Genomic DNA, 17,943 nt, shown 5'->3' on the forward strand with positions numbered 1-17,943 from the left:
GGAAGTCCAAGGAGCTTTACTTCTACAGAAGTCTTTATTTGGATAGTCACTGGAGAATACTTCTTGCCCATGTTGCCAGTGGCCCAAGGATTCCTATAGCAATCCTAATCTGTCAGGACAATGTAGAGTTGTCGTATCAAATTTAAAGGCTTTAAGTAAAGTTTGATTTCCATTTGCTTAATATGGGTCTTGAAAAACATTAGGGGGATACAGAGACATACCTGGAAGATGAACTGGAATTTGGAAGGATCACTTTGCAATTTGTGATACAGATTTGTACTCTTCCTACATGCCAGGTAGTATGCATGCCTCCTGCATACACACCTGCAGTCATCTGAGTTCTTCATAAATTTCTGTTAGTGTCTTAAGACATAACTCCTAGAGCTTTAGGAGAATTTCACACTACCTTTCCTAATTTTGTAAAGGAGAATTAACAGTTAATTGAAAAAACTATTTAGCAGGACTATTAAATAAAATTATTAGAAATAGAAATAGAAATAGAGAAATTATTTAGAAATTATTATTAGAAATAAAGCATTAGAAATAAAGTAATTCTGCAAAGACAATGAAAATCAGGAAAGAATTACTACAGCCACAGCTATCAAACCATGTACAAGATAAAAACATTGACATGGTGCATAAGTTTACAGCAAGGCAGAGAGAATTTTTTGCTAGCAGCCCTACTACAGTTAATGTAGCATATCTTTCAGCTGAAACATAGATACAGATCAGAAGAAACTGTGACGGTTATTTCTCAGAGATCTCGCTGTCATGGGATGTATCCAAAGTTTTGGCACTCTGTACAAAAGATTGCATTGTTACTGTCTATTATCTATTTTCCATGTAGATAAACTGGAGTCATGGTTTGTAATACATTTTGGCTGCCCTAACTTAAACTTTTCAAGTGTACAACCACTTCCTACTTCTAGTTCTACTTCCTACTTCTAGCGCAAGTAGATTTAATTACTTTTTTTTTTCTGGGGTTACTCACAGCTTGGTTTATGACAGGTCAGTTTCTTGACCATGGTTTAACTGGTGTTCCAGTCCAAAGGTCCAATGCGAGATGCATAATGAAGAAGCTCCAGCAGATAGCAATAGCATACACCAATAATGTCAAACATCCTTTAGCAGATCATCTACTGGCAGTAGGTGTCAAATACCAGCAAGAAACACTAAACACATGCATGTCTTCCCTTTCTTGCTATTAAGCAGGTGTGAACAGCAGTCCCCAAACCCAGGATTCCCTGGCTTAGTTATCCAAGTGAAATATTACTGAATCATCAAATCTGGATAGCAGCAGAGCTGTTTGAGACAAAACATCTCACTGACTACCAGTTCCCATATTTTTGTTACATTGCTCTTGCTGCTGTAGAGGTCTATAATGAAATAGAGTGGGAGACTGATCAAGCAAAAAAAAATAATCAGGAGGTGTTGGGAAGGATGGATAAATATAATTATTCATAAATAATACAGCCAGGATGAGAACAGTCCTCCCTGCTGGCTGGACAATGCCCTTGCCTACGGATGGGTCCAGGGGTCGAGTGGACTGTTCCATCTCACCCCCCAAAATGTAGGGTTCATCCCACACCAGTACCCTCCCCTAAAACATCAAGTGCCTGTAACCCCATTTGCCCAAGCCTTGTTCCAGCCCACCTTGAAGCCCCCTGATAAGGGGTCTCTGAGGGGCCAGACGCCCTGTTGGATCTTCCCCCCTCTTGGGACTTCCACCCTCTCCTAGAGCATCCTCTTGTCTCTCCCTTCCCCTCAAGCCTTGCCACGTGCTGCGTCTGGCAGCTCCAAGCAAGACCTTTCCCCATCCCTAATAAACCTTATATCCCAAGAGCAGCCTTCAGAGATCTCTCGTCTCCATTCATCTAAACCGTCCTGGAGCACAGCGCTCCCTACAAGTAGGGGGAAAAAAAGAAAAATATTTAATGTTTCTCTACTTCAAGAACACAGCAGTGTCTACTGAACAGGTGCTGAGAATTGTATGAGAATCGATAACTAGAAGTGCTCCTTAAGATTTCAATAATGCTTCAGAAAAGCCATCTTTTTATGTAGGCTTTTTGCTTTGCTAACTACCTATTGCTCTCCTAGACTCCAGGGGTATCTAGTTGAAAAATAAAGAATGCTTTAAGTTACCAAATTCTCACCCAGTCTTCATTAAGCAGACTAAAAATAAAATAAATTTAAAATGCCGTTATTCTGACATAGTTTCAAATGTGTTACATGGGAATACTTAGACTTTTCCAATCTGAGTTTAAAAAAGTTATTGTTTTCCCTTTCTTGTTTACTAATGCCTTAAGAACATCAATTAATGAATAAAATGCATACAATGTTTTTCCTGTGGTCATTTAAAAATCATGATAGAGGAGGCACTTGTACAGTGTTCATACTTCACAAAACCATATTGAATTTTATTATCAAATATATTTTCTTTACTTGGGGAATAAAGACCAGAGCTTGCACCTCCTGAAACTACAAATTCTCAAACGTTGCAACTGCAACACTTGCGAGAAAGACTTAAGTTTTGTACTGCAGACTGGCATAGAGGCCGCTGATAATCCAAGTCTGTGGCTGCGAGAGGAGCTGAGCCAGGAGGCACTGTTCAGGCCAGTCTGTAATTCCACAATCAGCTTGGTTGCCGTAGTACCTGGCTGTGGGCCCAGCACAGCTTCACCTTGTAAAGGAGGCCCCAGAGAAGTAATACCATCAGCATTGCTTCCCAGGATGCCCACTCCTCTTGTAGGCTTTGGTATGAAGCTCCTGGGGGCAGGAATTATGGCCACCACTGCTTTAAGCCATTCAAAATATTTTGCATTTGCAACATTCAGTTAATGTGTGGGTTAAAGAGGGAAGGAAAACTAGAGTTCTGTTCTGTAAGGAAAAACCTTTGGTGCCCCCTTGTGATATTTTATTATCAGCATTTGAAATTAAAGACTATTTTTAGGGAGGAAAGCAGTTCAACCTTAAGATAGTTTCACATTAAGTAAGTTAACTGAGCAAATAATTTCAAGAATTAGTTTGTTTTATTTGTATCCATTCTGTCTTGATAACATTCTCCCTGGACTACTTTATGAGCATTATTTATCCAGAATGGGAACTTAAACAATGTCCCAGTGAGCATTTCAGTTTAGAGAAGAAAATGGAACTCATTGTACTTTCTTATATTATGCCTATACAGAGTCTTGAACATTTTCTTAATAGAAACACTTTCAGCAGAAATGCTGAAAAGTAACTGCATCACAGTAGTAGGTTTTGTACATCACAACAGAGTATACAAGGGCAAAAGGATAAAGAAAAATTAAGACTAAACTTGCAACATTCATGAGAGTGCTGCTTTTGTACAAATCTGTTCAAAAGAGAATGTTTGCAACACAAGGAGAACTCATTTTCTAAAGCCAAAAATGTTGCTATGGCCACCATCTCGAGAGCATCTAATCTACCAAAATGTGCACCAGGAAAACGTGATGTATTCAAACCAGAGGAAAATTTCATTTTGTAGCCCAGTGGTCTAAATATAGGCTGGGTACCATGGTACTGAGTCCTGGCAGAACAAAGCACTTGTAGGTGATGTGTTGGTCAGGCCCCTAATAATGTATTACACCCAGTTCGGGACTTTAGGAACTTTAGTGTCTGCTCAGTAAACACAAGGGAGGAGTCCGCCACTTATCTAGGGTACTGCTGCTTTCCAACTAGCTGTCCCTCTTTTCCCAGTTATTATCCTTCTACCATTTCAGCTGGTTCTAATTATGGCACAATATTTAAGTTCAAGTAGTTTATGGAAATAGGTTTTTCACTGAGTCCAGGGTGAAAAGCAGCAGCTGAAATACATGCATGGTTTCCACATGCCATTTTCCTACAGAGAGATTAAATGGGCCTACAGAATTAAGACACAAGCACTGTTGCAGAATTGCTTTCAGAATGAGTGTTAAAGCACGGGTCTAGGGGGAATTAGAGGGGCTTTTAACACTTGAACTCCAGTCTTCAAGTCAGAAGTCAACTTTTACATGAAACTTTGAGTGTTTGACAGTGCTTCTAAGTTCATTAAAAATGTCATTCCATCAATATTTTCAGGTGAAGAGCTGCTCTCATTACTACTCATCCATTAGCACCCAGCTCAATAAGGTCTTACTTCTGACAAGTTTGTGTAAGTTCTAACACTCTCCAGAAGCTTGTCAAAGAGAAAGAATGTGTTCTCTTTTTAATAGGTATTTCCACTAATCAGAGCTCAGAAAGTAAGGAAATGAAAACAAGCTTTATTTTTGTTTAACTAAAAATAAACACGTTGTTCCCAAAAAGCAGTTAGGTTCTGCTGTGGCATCTGACAAGTGGTAACAGAACCTGTGAGATATTTTGCATCAAAAAATCCCGTAAGATTCAGTAAAGACAAAAAAATTACACCTGTAAAAATATAATCACATCAAATACTAAATCATCACAAGACTCAAGGAGAGAAATAAAAAAGCCTGAAGCTTAGGAGAATGAAGTTTGAGATTACACACTTAAGTAGAAATTAATGGAAAAAAGTTTGGATCTTTTCAAAATTTGTGAGAAGAATGTGGGAGTACTACACCAAGTGACTGAACTGCAACTGTGCAGAAGACCTATACAAGGAATGCTTATCTTTAGTACGTGTTGGTCAAAGTATTTATTGTAAAGAAAGCCATAGCATTATTCTAGTTCTTGAGGAAGTTTCACTTGGAATACTGCGTGAATTGAATCAAAGAATAGATTCTAGTGGAAAAAGTGAGTTGTTAGACACAACATATGTTGTTGGATTGTCTTAAGAGATGAGATAAATTCTGAGGATTTTTGTCAGTGAAAGAACAATCATAATATTGGGGAAGAATAGTCTAAGGGAAGGATGAGATATACAGAATAGATATTATAATAGCAATGCTAAAAAAAGGCAGCTGGTTAAGTGACTAGTAGAGCAATCTGGAGTAGGTCACCAACATAGTAATGGGACAGTATTCCAACCAGTTTTAAGGCAGAACTTGATGAGTTGACATGAGAGCTTGGGACTAGACTCCAGGAGTGCCTTTCTAATCTGACACTGCTGTATTTCTTCATGTGCCTATAAAAATAGAAATAAAAGAAACTACTTCTTGTATTAAAATTTATCAGCATGGCCTCAAAGGAGGCCAAAGGTGTTTCAAAGAGTAACCAATACATGAAATAGGAAAATGAGCTGACATATGGCGTTGAGCTACTTAATTTAATGACCAAATTTTTTTTATAATTTTTGGCTCTTTAGTGATAAAACATAGTAAGATTCCCTAGCCTATAAACAATTCCAAAGATTTATAACCATTTTTTGCCTAAGCTCTTCCATACTTGTCACCAAGGAAAGAATGATCAGAGACTTAAGTAATTTCAATTTCCTTTTCACAAACCACTTGAGGTTTATGGTTGCTGCTCCAAAAAAAAGATTTATGAAGTAAAATTCTTGCAGTAACATCTGTCAGCAGCAAAAGGTTACTTCCAATAATTCTATTTTGGAACTTAAACCCACAGCTCTGGCTCAAACCATCGTGGTCAGAAAACTGAATTCATTCCCTGGGCATTTTTAGGCAATGCCACTCCTCCCACTATATAGATCATGTCTGTCTGAAGGGAAATGAGGATTGCAAAAATAAGATTTACAGCAGCCCAATACTAACCCAAATGTTATCTTGAACATTATCCCCACGTTCCAGAGGGAAAGACGGTTCACTCCTCCTTTTCCAACAATCTGTTGTCAGTTGTAAGAAGAAATCTTGAGCTGGAGAATAACAGTGGGCAGGACATTTTAGAATACTTTTGATCATTGTCATTTCTACTCTAGGAGTACTTTTGCATCCTCCTTATCTGTGCTAGCACCTGACCCTTGGGTCTCCAATAATTAATTTGGCACAGTAGAAAAAGAAACAAAATCCCTAGATTCCCTGATATTCGTAAGCTGTTTTCTGTTTGAGTTTTTTGTTTTGTTGGAAGAGATGTGGGGTGAGGGATAGTGTTTGGGGGTTTAGGGATAGTGTTTGCGTGCTGGAGTGTTTGTTTCATGTTGTGTTGGGTGTTTGTTTTTTAGATGGAGAACTTAGGTTCTCCTTTGCTGTTTCATCAAAATTCAGTCATATATCTTTGTGATATGTGATGGAGATTAATTGAGAGATACAGTATAGAGGGGAAAAAAGCACACTAACAAGGACTCTTTCCTGCCACTCTCCTACCCCAAATACTTAAATTCTGTCAATAAAGCAATCATATAATTAAAGTGCTTTGATTCCTTTCACCCAAATTATTAGAGACTATTAGATAGCCATAATAGACCTTGTGTTCTATTAATGTGTGGGTAAAGAATAACATATCACTACTTTATTTCTCCCTTGTGTCAAGGAATAAAGCTAATTTTATTTTTAATTTTTTTTTAATCATCACTGCCATAAAGAATACATTTACCCAGAGATGAGAAGTCTGGCTTCTCACTCCCCCCACCTCTGATATAGGAGTGACAACCACAGAGAACACATTTCACTCAGACAGCAGAGCACAGAGTACTTCTGTGATCACCAGATTACATTTGTGATAGACCCAATTGAGCAAGAGATGCAATTCAAGAAGACATTTTTGTGAGATGAATTTAGAAGAAAAAAACCCCAAGCAACTTCTAAATACACCAGAAGAAGGGAAAAATGTTTAAAATTGTGAAATAGGACTTAAGGTGCTTTTTTTCCTTTCAAGCTTCTCCTTCTTGAATGGCTACTGTAGACATCAATACCACCTTTAAAAACAAACAATGCCTGTACCAGATCAAATTTACTGTCTCCTCTATACTCTTTGGAAAACTAACACAACTCTTTACCAAATTTTCTCAAATGGAAAATATACATAATAACTAATTCTTAAACTGAGAACTGAGTTCCTGTATGGTTTTCCACTCAAAGGTACTTATTTCAGTAATACTTTCAGAACTATTGAACCCCATGCATTTCTGGATTTTGCTGCCACACTCCACAGTGAGGTGAGCTAGATACTCTCACTGCCTATCATAACTTCCCCATGAATTTAAAAAACTCACTTAAAGCTTTTTTTTTTTTTAATTGAGACATTTTAGAGATATTGGTATTTAGCAACGGTAACAAGCAGTGATGACATTAGCAGTCTGAAGTTTTATGACATGCCATACTTATTCTGCATTGCACTGACTACCATCCCCTACTTTATTTGGTAATTCAACAGCAAGAAACAAAACTAATCCAAATTTTTATAAAGATAAATGACATACATTCAGATTCTTGGGTAATATAACTTCCTGTCTAGAAAACTGCTCATTTTAACCTTTAATAGAAAGTATTAAGCATTTCTAAAGAAAGTAGTTACTATATACTAAAGGAATAAAGAACAAATCCAATGGTTCTTTGAACCCAATTAACTTTTAAGTAAACCTTGAACATCTAAAGCTCTAAACAATTAAAGAAATACAAATGTTAAATAAATCAAGTCATTTAACCATTGTCCCACTCACAGTCTCCTCTATAATGAATGCCCTTCTTCCTAAATCAAACCTATGTGCACATACCTCTGTATTCCCTACCTTGCCCGCAAATCCTTTTCCTCGATTGTTCCCTTAGAATAGACTGAGCAGCCTTCAAGTTGCTACCAGTCTAACCTAAGAACAGGGCAAAGGCTTAGGAAATACAAACATAAATATGGAATTAAAGTGTTGATACTTATATTAATGCAATAAACATGATCTTCTGCCAGATATATTGGGTTGACTTCTTTAATGATAACACTTAGTTAATAGAGTTAGTGTTAAAATTTCCTTACCATTTTATTAACCATGTTGTCTCTCCTCCTTCCAAATGCTATGTGAAACTACTATACAAAAAAACAAGAATGGTAAAAGTACTAATCAAATTACAACAGTCAGAGGTGAGAAATAAGAAGTGGTGTTTCTAGAACATCCTGAAGTTATTATCCTGATCCATTTGGCTTAAACATCCACAGATTTTGTAAAAATAAATAAGTTTGTAATTTTTAGACACTAAAAATAAAGGGCTGTGTGAATAAATATTAGAAGAGGCAAATATGAAGCCTATGATTTACTTGAAAATTTTTCTCCTTTTTTTTTAATCTGACTTTTTAAAAAAACCTCAGTGTTAAGGCTTACCCAGAAACACACACAGCCATCAAAAAAAATAACACAAAAGACATCAAAGGGAGAGTGGGACATAAATGCCAGCTGACAACAAGAGTTCTGCAAGATGCTTGTAACAAGCTTTTTGAAAGGACAAGTGGGACAATATTATTATAGAAGTTAATTGATATTATATCTTCATAGAAGTACTGTATCCATTTCTGTCACCTGTATTTCAAGTTGTTTGTAATTGCTAGGATACACACCAAAACCACACAAAAATTTTTTGAGGTCCAAGAGACAGATTGAGTTAGTTTTCTAGAAGGGATCAGCATATTTAGTTCAAGAGCAAAGTGCCTCAATTTCCTTTATTAAATCTAGAGATAGAGTGATTCTCAGCTGTAGACAATCCTTTTGCTCAAGTAGAAGTGTGAAGGTGACCTAGTATCTGGGAGCTGAGGTCAAATCAGATTAAGCTTCAAGGAAAGTTCACAACAGCAAAGGCGATGCCACAGCATTTTCAGATACCTGAATATACACGGTATCACCCGAAGTTTTCAAGACAAAAACTTTGTAAAACTCAGTACAACAGAATATCCACAGAGCATCAGTTTAGTTTATAAATTACTATTCTATTGAATTCAGAGCCTAAGAGAGCAACAAATTAATTATTGCAATAAAAAATTCAGACAACTAATATATTAGTTTTGACATTTTACCATCCATATTAATAGAAGCATTTTTGCAAATGTAGTTTCGCAATTTGAGACATTTTAAAAATATTTACTGTAATTTAAAATGAATAAATAAATTTCAAAGACTTTTTTAGAAATATTTTCTTTAATTTGTCTTTAAGACAAGAATAACATTTTTAAACATCAATGAGGCTATTTAAGCTAAATATTAAAGATTACCTTTAAGACACTTTATTTAAAAATTAAGATGTAAGTTTCTACCTACTACACAACAGGTAAAACAAAACATAAAATATTTTTCAATGTTCATTTTTTTAAAAACAAAATTATACTATGTTAATTGGGATATATACATGAGAGGTTATCTTGGTAAGTCAGCAAGAACAAATGGGATGATACTTTCAAAATGCATACCTTTCGGAAGAGTAGGAACAAGATTAGGAATTTAGGGGAAGAGGAAAAAGAGTTAAATGTAGGGAGTTACATGCTTTACAAATTTAAAGCCTTTTTAAATTTCTTTTGCTTTGTGCACTTCCTGGTGGAGCATCTTTTTTGTTCTTCCGTTTTGCAGATAAACTATTACATTCTTTTGACCCATGGAATGCATGCAGACATAAAATACAGAATTCAAATGCACACGATTCTCTGCTACATAGTCCCCGTTTCTTTACTAATTGATATTTAGCAGGATATTGACATCTTGGACAGGGTTTTAGAGCTTCATCAGTGAATAGAGTTTTAGCAACCTGTAGCAAGAGGAGAGAGAAAAGAGGTATTTATTCTTGTAAATGAAAACATTCTAAAAACTTAAAATGAAGCATTTATTAGATACCTACTTTCATGTATTCTTCCTGCCTACTAGCTGAGTGGGGAACAGAACTGCATCTCCTAGGTGTAAGTTCAGTGTGTGAAGGTGGTGTCTGTAAAATAGGAGTTCTGGCTTGAGCTTGAACAGGCCTTAGAGCCGATCTATTGAGAATATTAAGTCTTGTAGCAGCATCTTCAGCCTTCAATAAATATTCCTGTTAGTTTATAATTATTTAACAAAAAAAGGAGAAATTAGGATTTTATTTCATTTAGGATTGACATCTAGATTTTACTTGTTTGTGCCTTTTCCCTCTGCAACAACACATAAGAAAATAATATTATATATATATCACAAGTATTTACCATTAAATGTTTATATTTAGCAAGGGATCAAGAGAGAGAGAACAAAAACAAAGTCTCATGAGCAGGATAAAAAGCCAACTGTCTTTCAGCACACTCTACTGGTGCTCATGTTTGTGAATTAGGACATCTCAAGAACAAGTGTGCATGTGGAAGGTGTATGTATCATGTGGAAGGTCTGAAAAAATATACTGCTATTAATATGCTTATTTCTTTAGATGCCCCTTAAAAGCCTTCTACATATCCTTCTGATGTTCGCAAATACACCGTGACACTGTGACGCAAGCAGTCCTGAAAATAATCTGGAAGTAGTGTAGGGCAGGTCATACAGCACTGCAGACCAGAGTGAAATGGACAAAGAGGAACAGCATGGCACAACGGTATAAGCAGAGTTTAAAATCTAAAGCTAGAATTAGTCAAGAAATCCTACAGGATTCTCAAGAAAGGGCAGGAGGGTAAGTAAGAGTCTTACATGATTGAAAGACAAGTACTCAAACTGCAGACAACTGAAAAGCAGTGAGAGCCATTACATTCTCCTGTTAGAATCCATCACCTACTCATTTTGGAACTCTCTATCAATTACTTTTTGGTAGCTTTATAAGATGTTTTGTCCTTCCTTCTATCTTCTTTCACATTTTAAAAAAATCACCTTTGAGAATTACCTTACCCGAGCTGCTTCTTTCAGCTGTTTTGTGTACAACTTTCTTCTCTTATCTGCACTTCTGTCTTGTACAATGATTTCACGCCAGCTTTTGCTTACTTTCCAAATGCTGGAACAAATAAAAAATTTATCCACTTTCAGTATTTTTCAAGTGGTGCAGAAGTAATGTTAGCAAGACTAGCTGGTAAAGATTTTTGCATGGTTTCATATACTCTTGGTCATTTTACAGACTGTTGCTATAGCCTAGTTCTTTATTTTGTTATGAAACACAGGTCTCATATTTTACATATCACTGTGTAACAGAAGAGTCTAAAGAACAATACCAACATTAATAGCACAGCATATTTTTAACTTAGAAAATAAATTCATTTCTTCCTCCATATAAGCCACTTACCAAGATTGTTTCTAGTTACATTTGTGTTAAGAGTTCTGAAAATATCTGTGCCCTTAGACTTTGATCTATTCATCCATTCCCTTTCTTACAACAAAGAAATCAAGATCGTTGTCTGAAATGTAACAGTTCCTATTAATTAGAAATTATTCAAGAAGATTACTCATGAATCAAAATTCTTTGAGCATCTTTGCACTTAGAAATAACTGAGGAAATAAAATACACAATAAAGATTCTAGAAAATTTGTTTTGAGTGCTATGCACTATTGGGAACTTGTAATGAGGATAAATTGCTTTCTAGGCTTAAAGTAATTTTTGATATATTTTTAAATTTACAAGTATTGTGATTTAGTGTTGAGTTCACTAATTTTTCATTTTTTTTAGCTTTTTAATGCCCCTATTTATTTTTAGATCTACACAGAAAGACCTACTTAACGGTGAGAAAACTTCTCATTTTTTCAGAAACAAGTTTTGACAACACACAGTATTCCAGAATTTATTCTAATTCATTTGCAGAAGCAAATATTATTCCCTTTTTTTGTGTGTGTGAAGCAATAGTGCTTACCTGCATAGACTTTCTACTGTCAAAGCACCTAGAACTATAGCAAGAACATGTTTTAAATTTCTATCTTTCAATTCTGTTAAAATGTCTAATTTTTCAAGGCCCATTTTCTTGCCAATAAGTCCAGGAAGAACATTATCCAATGCAAATATTTCTGTTCCATCAATATTCTCTGAGATTTGCTTTTGGTGCAATCTTTGTCTTTGCAAGCAAATTTCATGAACTATTTTCAGAGCTGGAGTTCTTGAGAGATCTCCATGACTTACAACCAGGTCTCCACTCAGCTGTTCTTTTAGAACTAACTCATGATCTTCACTGACAAAGCCTCTTTCTTTTGTTAATATATGCACTGAAGTAGGACTGCCATGATTATCTTCTGTCTCTGACTGGGAGCCTAGTTCCCGAAGCGTGGATAACCTTCTGACTCGCTCAAGTTTTCTTGTCTTTCTTTTACTGTCTAAAGTTTTGGAATCTTCTTTGTGCTTTTGGAAGAGCTCTTGGAAAGATCCCTCATAATCAGACAATGAGTCTCCTGATTTGTCCAAAGGAAGTGAATTATATCCACTATCTTCAGGCGTTGAAAGATCTGGGTAATTTGCTATCTTAACAGGGGGAGAGTTTATATCACATAGTCCAAAGTTTGAGTTCTCTACAGGACTGGTGATAGAAGTCAGGTATTTACCCTCACTGGCCTCAGGGAGGCTACTCCTACTGTAAGTAGGAGTCCTAAGCACCCCATCTCTAATACTCATAAGAACATTTTCATTAAATTCATTAGTGTTACTAGCAGTGACATCCTTCCATTGAATTGGAGATAAACTTTCTGATTCTAACAATAAGGGGTCCTTACACTGGGACTCCTCTACTGTAGAAGTCCTTTGCTGTGAAAAGGAGAGCCTCCATTTTGGAGAATCAGGATTAGAGTTCTCAGGTTCTGAAATGCTAGCTGTCAGAGGTTGGTAACCTTTATCTTTTGGAGAATATGCAGCAATTTGTGAAAGTTTTTCTTCAGCACTCAAAACACAAGAGAATATTTTTTTCCTGATGCTTCCTGAAGAACTAAGTTGTCTTTCATAGCATCCTACAGTTGTGCCAGCTTTGACAGTATTGGGTAAAAGCAACCTCCTGCGTAGTGAGGAGCCTTTTCTACTTGATTTAGGAGTTTCAAAAAAATCTTCACTTTTATTTGCTTCTCTTTCTTCTGATAAGGAGATAGAATTAAATTCTTTTTCAATAGATGGTGACGCAGGAAAGGCAGCACTTGGATGGATGTGCTCAGAATGCTCCTGTAGCAATGATACACTTGCTACACTCTGTACTTCTTCACGTTCTGAGTCAGGATCTTTTACTGACTCGTTGCACCTGCTGTCCAGAAATGCTGAAGTGCAATATGTGTCTTTAAAATTTGAGTATTTAAAGTTGCTCCTGGGAGGTGTTAATCTATTTCTTTCAAGAATATTGAACCTCACTAGATGACTGTCCGACATCTTCTGCTTGACACTTTGACTTTCTAAATAAAGATACCACTGTTGTTTCTGAAACAAACAATAAAAGCAGTCACCAAAACCCCGTCAGATTAGAAAGAAAGCCTTCTGTAAGTCTATCAAGATAACAGTCATAACAAAAGTATTGTCATTAGTCTCAGTACAGCTTATATGTAAACACAAAAGTAGGTTGTTAGAATGAGTGATTAAAATGCATATTATACTGTGACACAAATCAAACATATTTCCAGTCAGCTAATTAACCTGGCAGTCCTCATGTGTGGAAAAGCTCTTCAAATAAGCTATACAGCAATTAGAAGCTAATTGGTGCTGAAATTGGCAACAAAACTCCCCATCATTCCAGTAGAGCCAAGATTTTTATTGGCACTGTCCTGGCTCATCCAGCAACTGTTAATTCAGTACTCAAGAATGAGCAGAAACTCTGGTAATAGGCGAATTTAGACAAAATACACTTTCTCCTTAATTAAAATAAGAGGATTCATGATGAAGTTACAAGTCTAGAAATCTCCCTATTATTTAGATCCTTAGATACTCCAGAGGAAATGAATTTGACCTCTAGTTACAAAGTGAAAAGTGCTTTTCTATCTACTTTAACATTTAAGTGTTATTTTGTAAAGAAGCTCTCTGCTTTTGGTCATCTCTACAGGTAAACTGAGTGTTTTGAAGGCATACATTTTAAAGAAAATTACTGACTATACACACACCCACCAGGTACATAGAATTTAAGAGCTACTATATATTTTCCTAGAAAGGTTAGAAGTGGCTAATGCACACAAAAGATGTGTGGAAACAGGCTTGCTTTTGCCACTTATACACTGCAGACTTTCTCCACCCTAACTGTAATGGGTCACTGCTTTCTATGCACAGTAACTGTACAAATGATGTTATGACTAATGCAGCAAGGGGGCTGCTCTCAAAGACACCAAAGTACTTCACATCAGTGTTGCAATACTCCGGAATTTGAATCAGCACCTTTTACTGTGGCATGTTACCTCTAGAACTGATGTTCTGGAACAAAACCTAGAATTATCAAGTGACCTTTCAAAGCAGAAGTAGGAATCTTTAAAGGTGGTTTCAACACCAAATACTAAGCTATTGCTAGTATCCCAACAGTCCTGTCTTAGTCTAGACCTAAGCCACCAAATACAAGCAATGGAAACCCAAAGTGCCTGAGAAACATGAGGCAGAATGATTCTTTAATGATCTTGGGTCATTAATTAGTATTTTAACCCATACAGAAGACACTGTTTAAGATGATTGCAATATTTTTAAAAAATGCTTTGTTTTGTTTTCTACTGTAAGAAGACAGGAACAAGAAAAGCTCAAAAGGAAAAGGCTATTAAACAGCAGAATAACACCTTGGTATAAAGACATACACAATCTTGCTAGTATCGGTATGAAATCAAACAGACTTAAACAAAAAAAATCCACATACAGAACTGAGAAAAACTCTTCTATCAAAGACAGATATGTGAAAATAATTCCAAGACAACAACAAATTTAAGTCTAGCATGCTTCATTCCCTTCTCTCATTACCTCTATAAAGCACCTTTCTTTCCTGTTTGTTTTCTGTCTCTGCTTTTACCTTGTTCCCTGTTTTACACAATGAAACAAGTGACAGCACAAATAGGAAATACAAGGCCATAGCTTTAAGCTAGTGTTTAGTGAATTAGAGATTACTTCTTTGCTGCTGCAGGAACAGCTCCAAATAGCATCTAATGTTTCATTTGCATCACTTCTCCATGTTTTAGTAGATCTCCAAGTACTGGTGTCCCCCAGCGGTTGATCCTGGGCCCACTATAGTTCAACTTATTAATCTGTGACTTGGATGAAAGGTGCAGACACTTCCCTCAGCAAGTTCACTGGTGGCACAAAGCTGGGAGGAGCAGCCGATACCCCAGAGGGCCAGGCAGTCTTTCAGAAGGACCTGGGCAGGCTGGAGAGATGGGCAGAGAACCATCTGAAACGCAGCAAAGGCAAATGCAGATCCTGCACCTGTTGAGGAACCTGGGGACCACCAGTACAGGCTGGGGGCTGCCCTGCTGGGAAGCAGCTCTGCAGAGAAGGTCCTGGTGGACAACAAAATGTCCATGAGCCAGCAGGGTGCCCAAGAAGGCCAAGGATACCCTGTGGTGCATTAGGAAAAGCATTGCCAGCTGGTTAAGGGAGGTTATCCTAACCCTCTCTCTGCTCAGCCCTGTTGAGGCCTCACCTGGAGTGCTGTGTCTAGTTCAGAGTTTTCCAGGTCAAGAAAGACAAAGAAATACTGGAGAGAGTCCAGTAGAACTATGGAGATTAGGGAACTGGAACACCTGTTTATAAGGAAAGACTGAGGAAGCTGGGCCTGTATAGCCTGGAGAAGGAACTTTATCAATATCTATCAGTATCTGAAGGGAGGGTACCAAAAGGATGCAGCCAGGCTCTTCCTGGTGGTGCCAAATGATAGCACAAGAGGCAATGAGCAGAAAGTGGTACATGGAAAGTTCCACCTGAACATGAGAAAAAAAATTCTTTACTGTGAGGATGACAAAACACTGAAAGAGCTGCCCAGAGAGCTCATGGGGTCTTCTTCTCTGGAAATATTCAAAAGCCATTTGGACACAATGAGTAATGTGCTCTAAAGACCTTGCTTAAGCAGGAAAGTTGGACTAGATCTCCAGTGGTCCCTTCCAATCTTACACATTCCATGATTCCATGCTTTTAGGCAATAGGCTGAAAAGGCTTTGTCATGAACCAGAAAATAACTTTTTCCTATATTTTTAAAGGTACAAAAACTCTGTGCAGCACACTGCTGAACTTCAGATAATTATTCATGCTATGTGTAAAGGACCACATGAGCATAGCTCTTCTTTTTGTAAGGACAAAGACCTATAAGAAGTCTGTCATAACAAGAGGGCATTATCTTCACAAGTCTATAAGAAGAATAGAGGCTTCATTTTCATGCTGAATTTTGGACAACTGCAGTTAGTTAGCAAATGTTGCCAGTAGATATTATTTCCAAAAATATTGATAGAGATTTAAACTGAATGCTAAAGACAGCTGTCCAAAATCTTAATACCCCCACCCCCTCCAAAAAAAAAAAAAATCATATACACACACTTACCTTTAAAAATATTAGTATTTCCCTCAAATACAGTCAAACTAACCGCACATTTAACAAAAGCCCAAAGTCTTCCAGGATTAGAAAATTAGTTTTCAGGCAGCATGCTGAAGAAACAAAAGGAAAATCTCACGCTTGCAATTTCATCTTCAGGCAATCTATGGGACAACTGAGAACAAAAGATAATTAAAATATTACAGTATAAAAAAATTTAAGCAAACTTGTGCTTCAAGTAACATGAAAATCATAGCAAAACAAGATTTTGCAGGCATAAGGGAGGTCAGAATAGCAGAGTTAAAGAAATGTTGGTAACTCAAGTAGAAGCCGAATATAGTGCTGTGCAGAGGCCAACGTCCGGCAGGGGGAGCTTATGAGCGCACTGCATTGATTCGGGTATGTTGGCAAACATATAAATATGTTAATAATATATATATGGAAATTATAAAATAATATAAATATAAATGGATAATATAAATAAAATTGCCAATTGACACTGAGTGAACAATGGCCGTCCATTAAGCTTCATTTCACCTCTTTTCTATGCTTCATTCTATACCTCTCTATTCATTCATACATTTTTATACTTATTTTTACTTCTTTACCCCCTACTCCACAATTTTGAGACCTCATGTGGAGTATTGCCTTCAGTCGTGAGGCCCCCAAAAATAAGAAGGAGAGGGACATGTTGGAGTGAGTCCAGAAATGGAGCATGAAAATAATCAGAGGGCTGGAGCACCTCTGCTCTGAAGACAGTCTGAGACAGGGAGGCTGCTCAGACTGGAGAAGAGAAGCCTTCAGGGAAAAATAATTGTAACCTTTCAGTACCCCATGGGTACCCATCAAGAAAGCCAGAAAGGGACTTTTTAGAAGCACATTTGGTGATAAAATAAGGCAGTAGGGCCTTTAAACTGAAAGAAGGAAAGTTAGCTTAGATGTTAGAAAGAAATTGTTCACTATGAGGGCAACAAGACACTGGAACAGGTTGCCCAGAGAAGTCACAGAAGCTCCATTACTAGCAGCGTTCAAGGTCACCCTGGATGTGACTCAGAACTACCTGATTTAGTAGAAGGTGTCCCTGCCCATGGAAGGGGCTCAGAACTGGATGATCTTTAACATCGCTCACAACCTGAACCATTCTGTATACAAACCCCAGTATACAACTTAAGCTTGTATACGATTTTTTTCCAAAATGTAGTACCTTTTGGTACTTGTGCAAATTAAGCTTTAACACAAGGTCTCATTTTACAAATACAAAAGCAAAAGCCTTTCAGAGGTGCTAAGTATTTCTCATAACAGAACAAGATTCTATTTCTGTTCATAAGAGATGCCTAACAAAATCTCTTATAACACTATCTTTTATAAGCACTTTTTTATCATGAGAACTTAATCTACTAAATTTGAGCCGTAACACCACACCTTTTTCATTTGGGCATCTTTAACTAGTTCCTGAAAATTTTCTTAACCTTGGCTTAGATGCCATCAAACAGATGTGCAGGGAAGAAAAGGCTGGTCACACCACTAGTCAGTTACAGAGGAAGTAACAAAATCCATATCTACTAAGGATAGATTTATGTGCTCTGTGCACTTCTCATATCTATTATTAATTTTGCACTTCTCAAATAAATTTACAAAGCAACTGCAAACTTTCTGTGAGTTTACTGGACACAATAATTCATATTCAGAGACCCAAACTAAATTTAGGACAGGATTCACAAATTTAGAGAGGGAACAATTTCT

The 17,943-nt window shown here is 36.9% G+C and overlaps 1 protein-coding gene across 3 annotated transcripts; it reads right to left on the reverse strand.

Annotated features, from left to right (window-relative positions):
- Nucleotides 1-8,119: 8,119 nt before the first annotated feature.
- On the reverse strand, nucleotides 8,120-16,375 carry FBXO43 (F-box protein 43). 3 transcript variants are annotated; one of them, XM_085573908.1, is made up of 5 exons: nucleotides 16,210-16,375; nucleotides 11,605-13,136; nucleotides 10,655-10,757; nucleotides 9,657-9,842; nucleotides 8,120-9,566 (listed from the first exon to the last, which is right to left on the reverse strand). In XM_085573908.1, the coding sequence occupies exons 2-5, from the start codon at nucleotides 13,086-13,088 to the stop codon at nucleotides 9,318-9,320; spliced, it is 2,022 nt and encodes a 673-aa protein (XP_085430034.1). In that variant the 5' UTR covers nucleotides 13,089-13,136; nucleotides 16,210-16,375; the 3' UTR covers nucleotides 8,120-9,317. The 3 variants fall into 3 exon arrangements, with proteins under 3 accessions (XP_085430034.1, XP_021385134.2, XP_085430035.1); XM_085573909.1 differs by having other exon boundaries at nucleotides 9,178-9,566; nucleotides 9,657-9,740; nucleotides 16,210-16,348; XM_021529459.3 differs by lacking the exon at nucleotides 16,210-16,375 and having other exon boundaries at nucleotides 11,605-13,226.
- Between the last annotated feature and the right edge of the window lie 1,568 nt (nucleotides 16,376-17,943).

The sequence above is a fragment of the Lonchura striata genome, chromosome 2 (assembly GCF_050655825.1).
Source record: "Lonchura striata isolate lonStrDom1 chromosome 2, ASM5065582v1, whole genome shotgun sequence".
Lineage (NCBI taxonomy): Eukaryota > Metazoa > Chordata > Aves > Passeriformes > Estrildidae > Lonchura > Lonchura striata.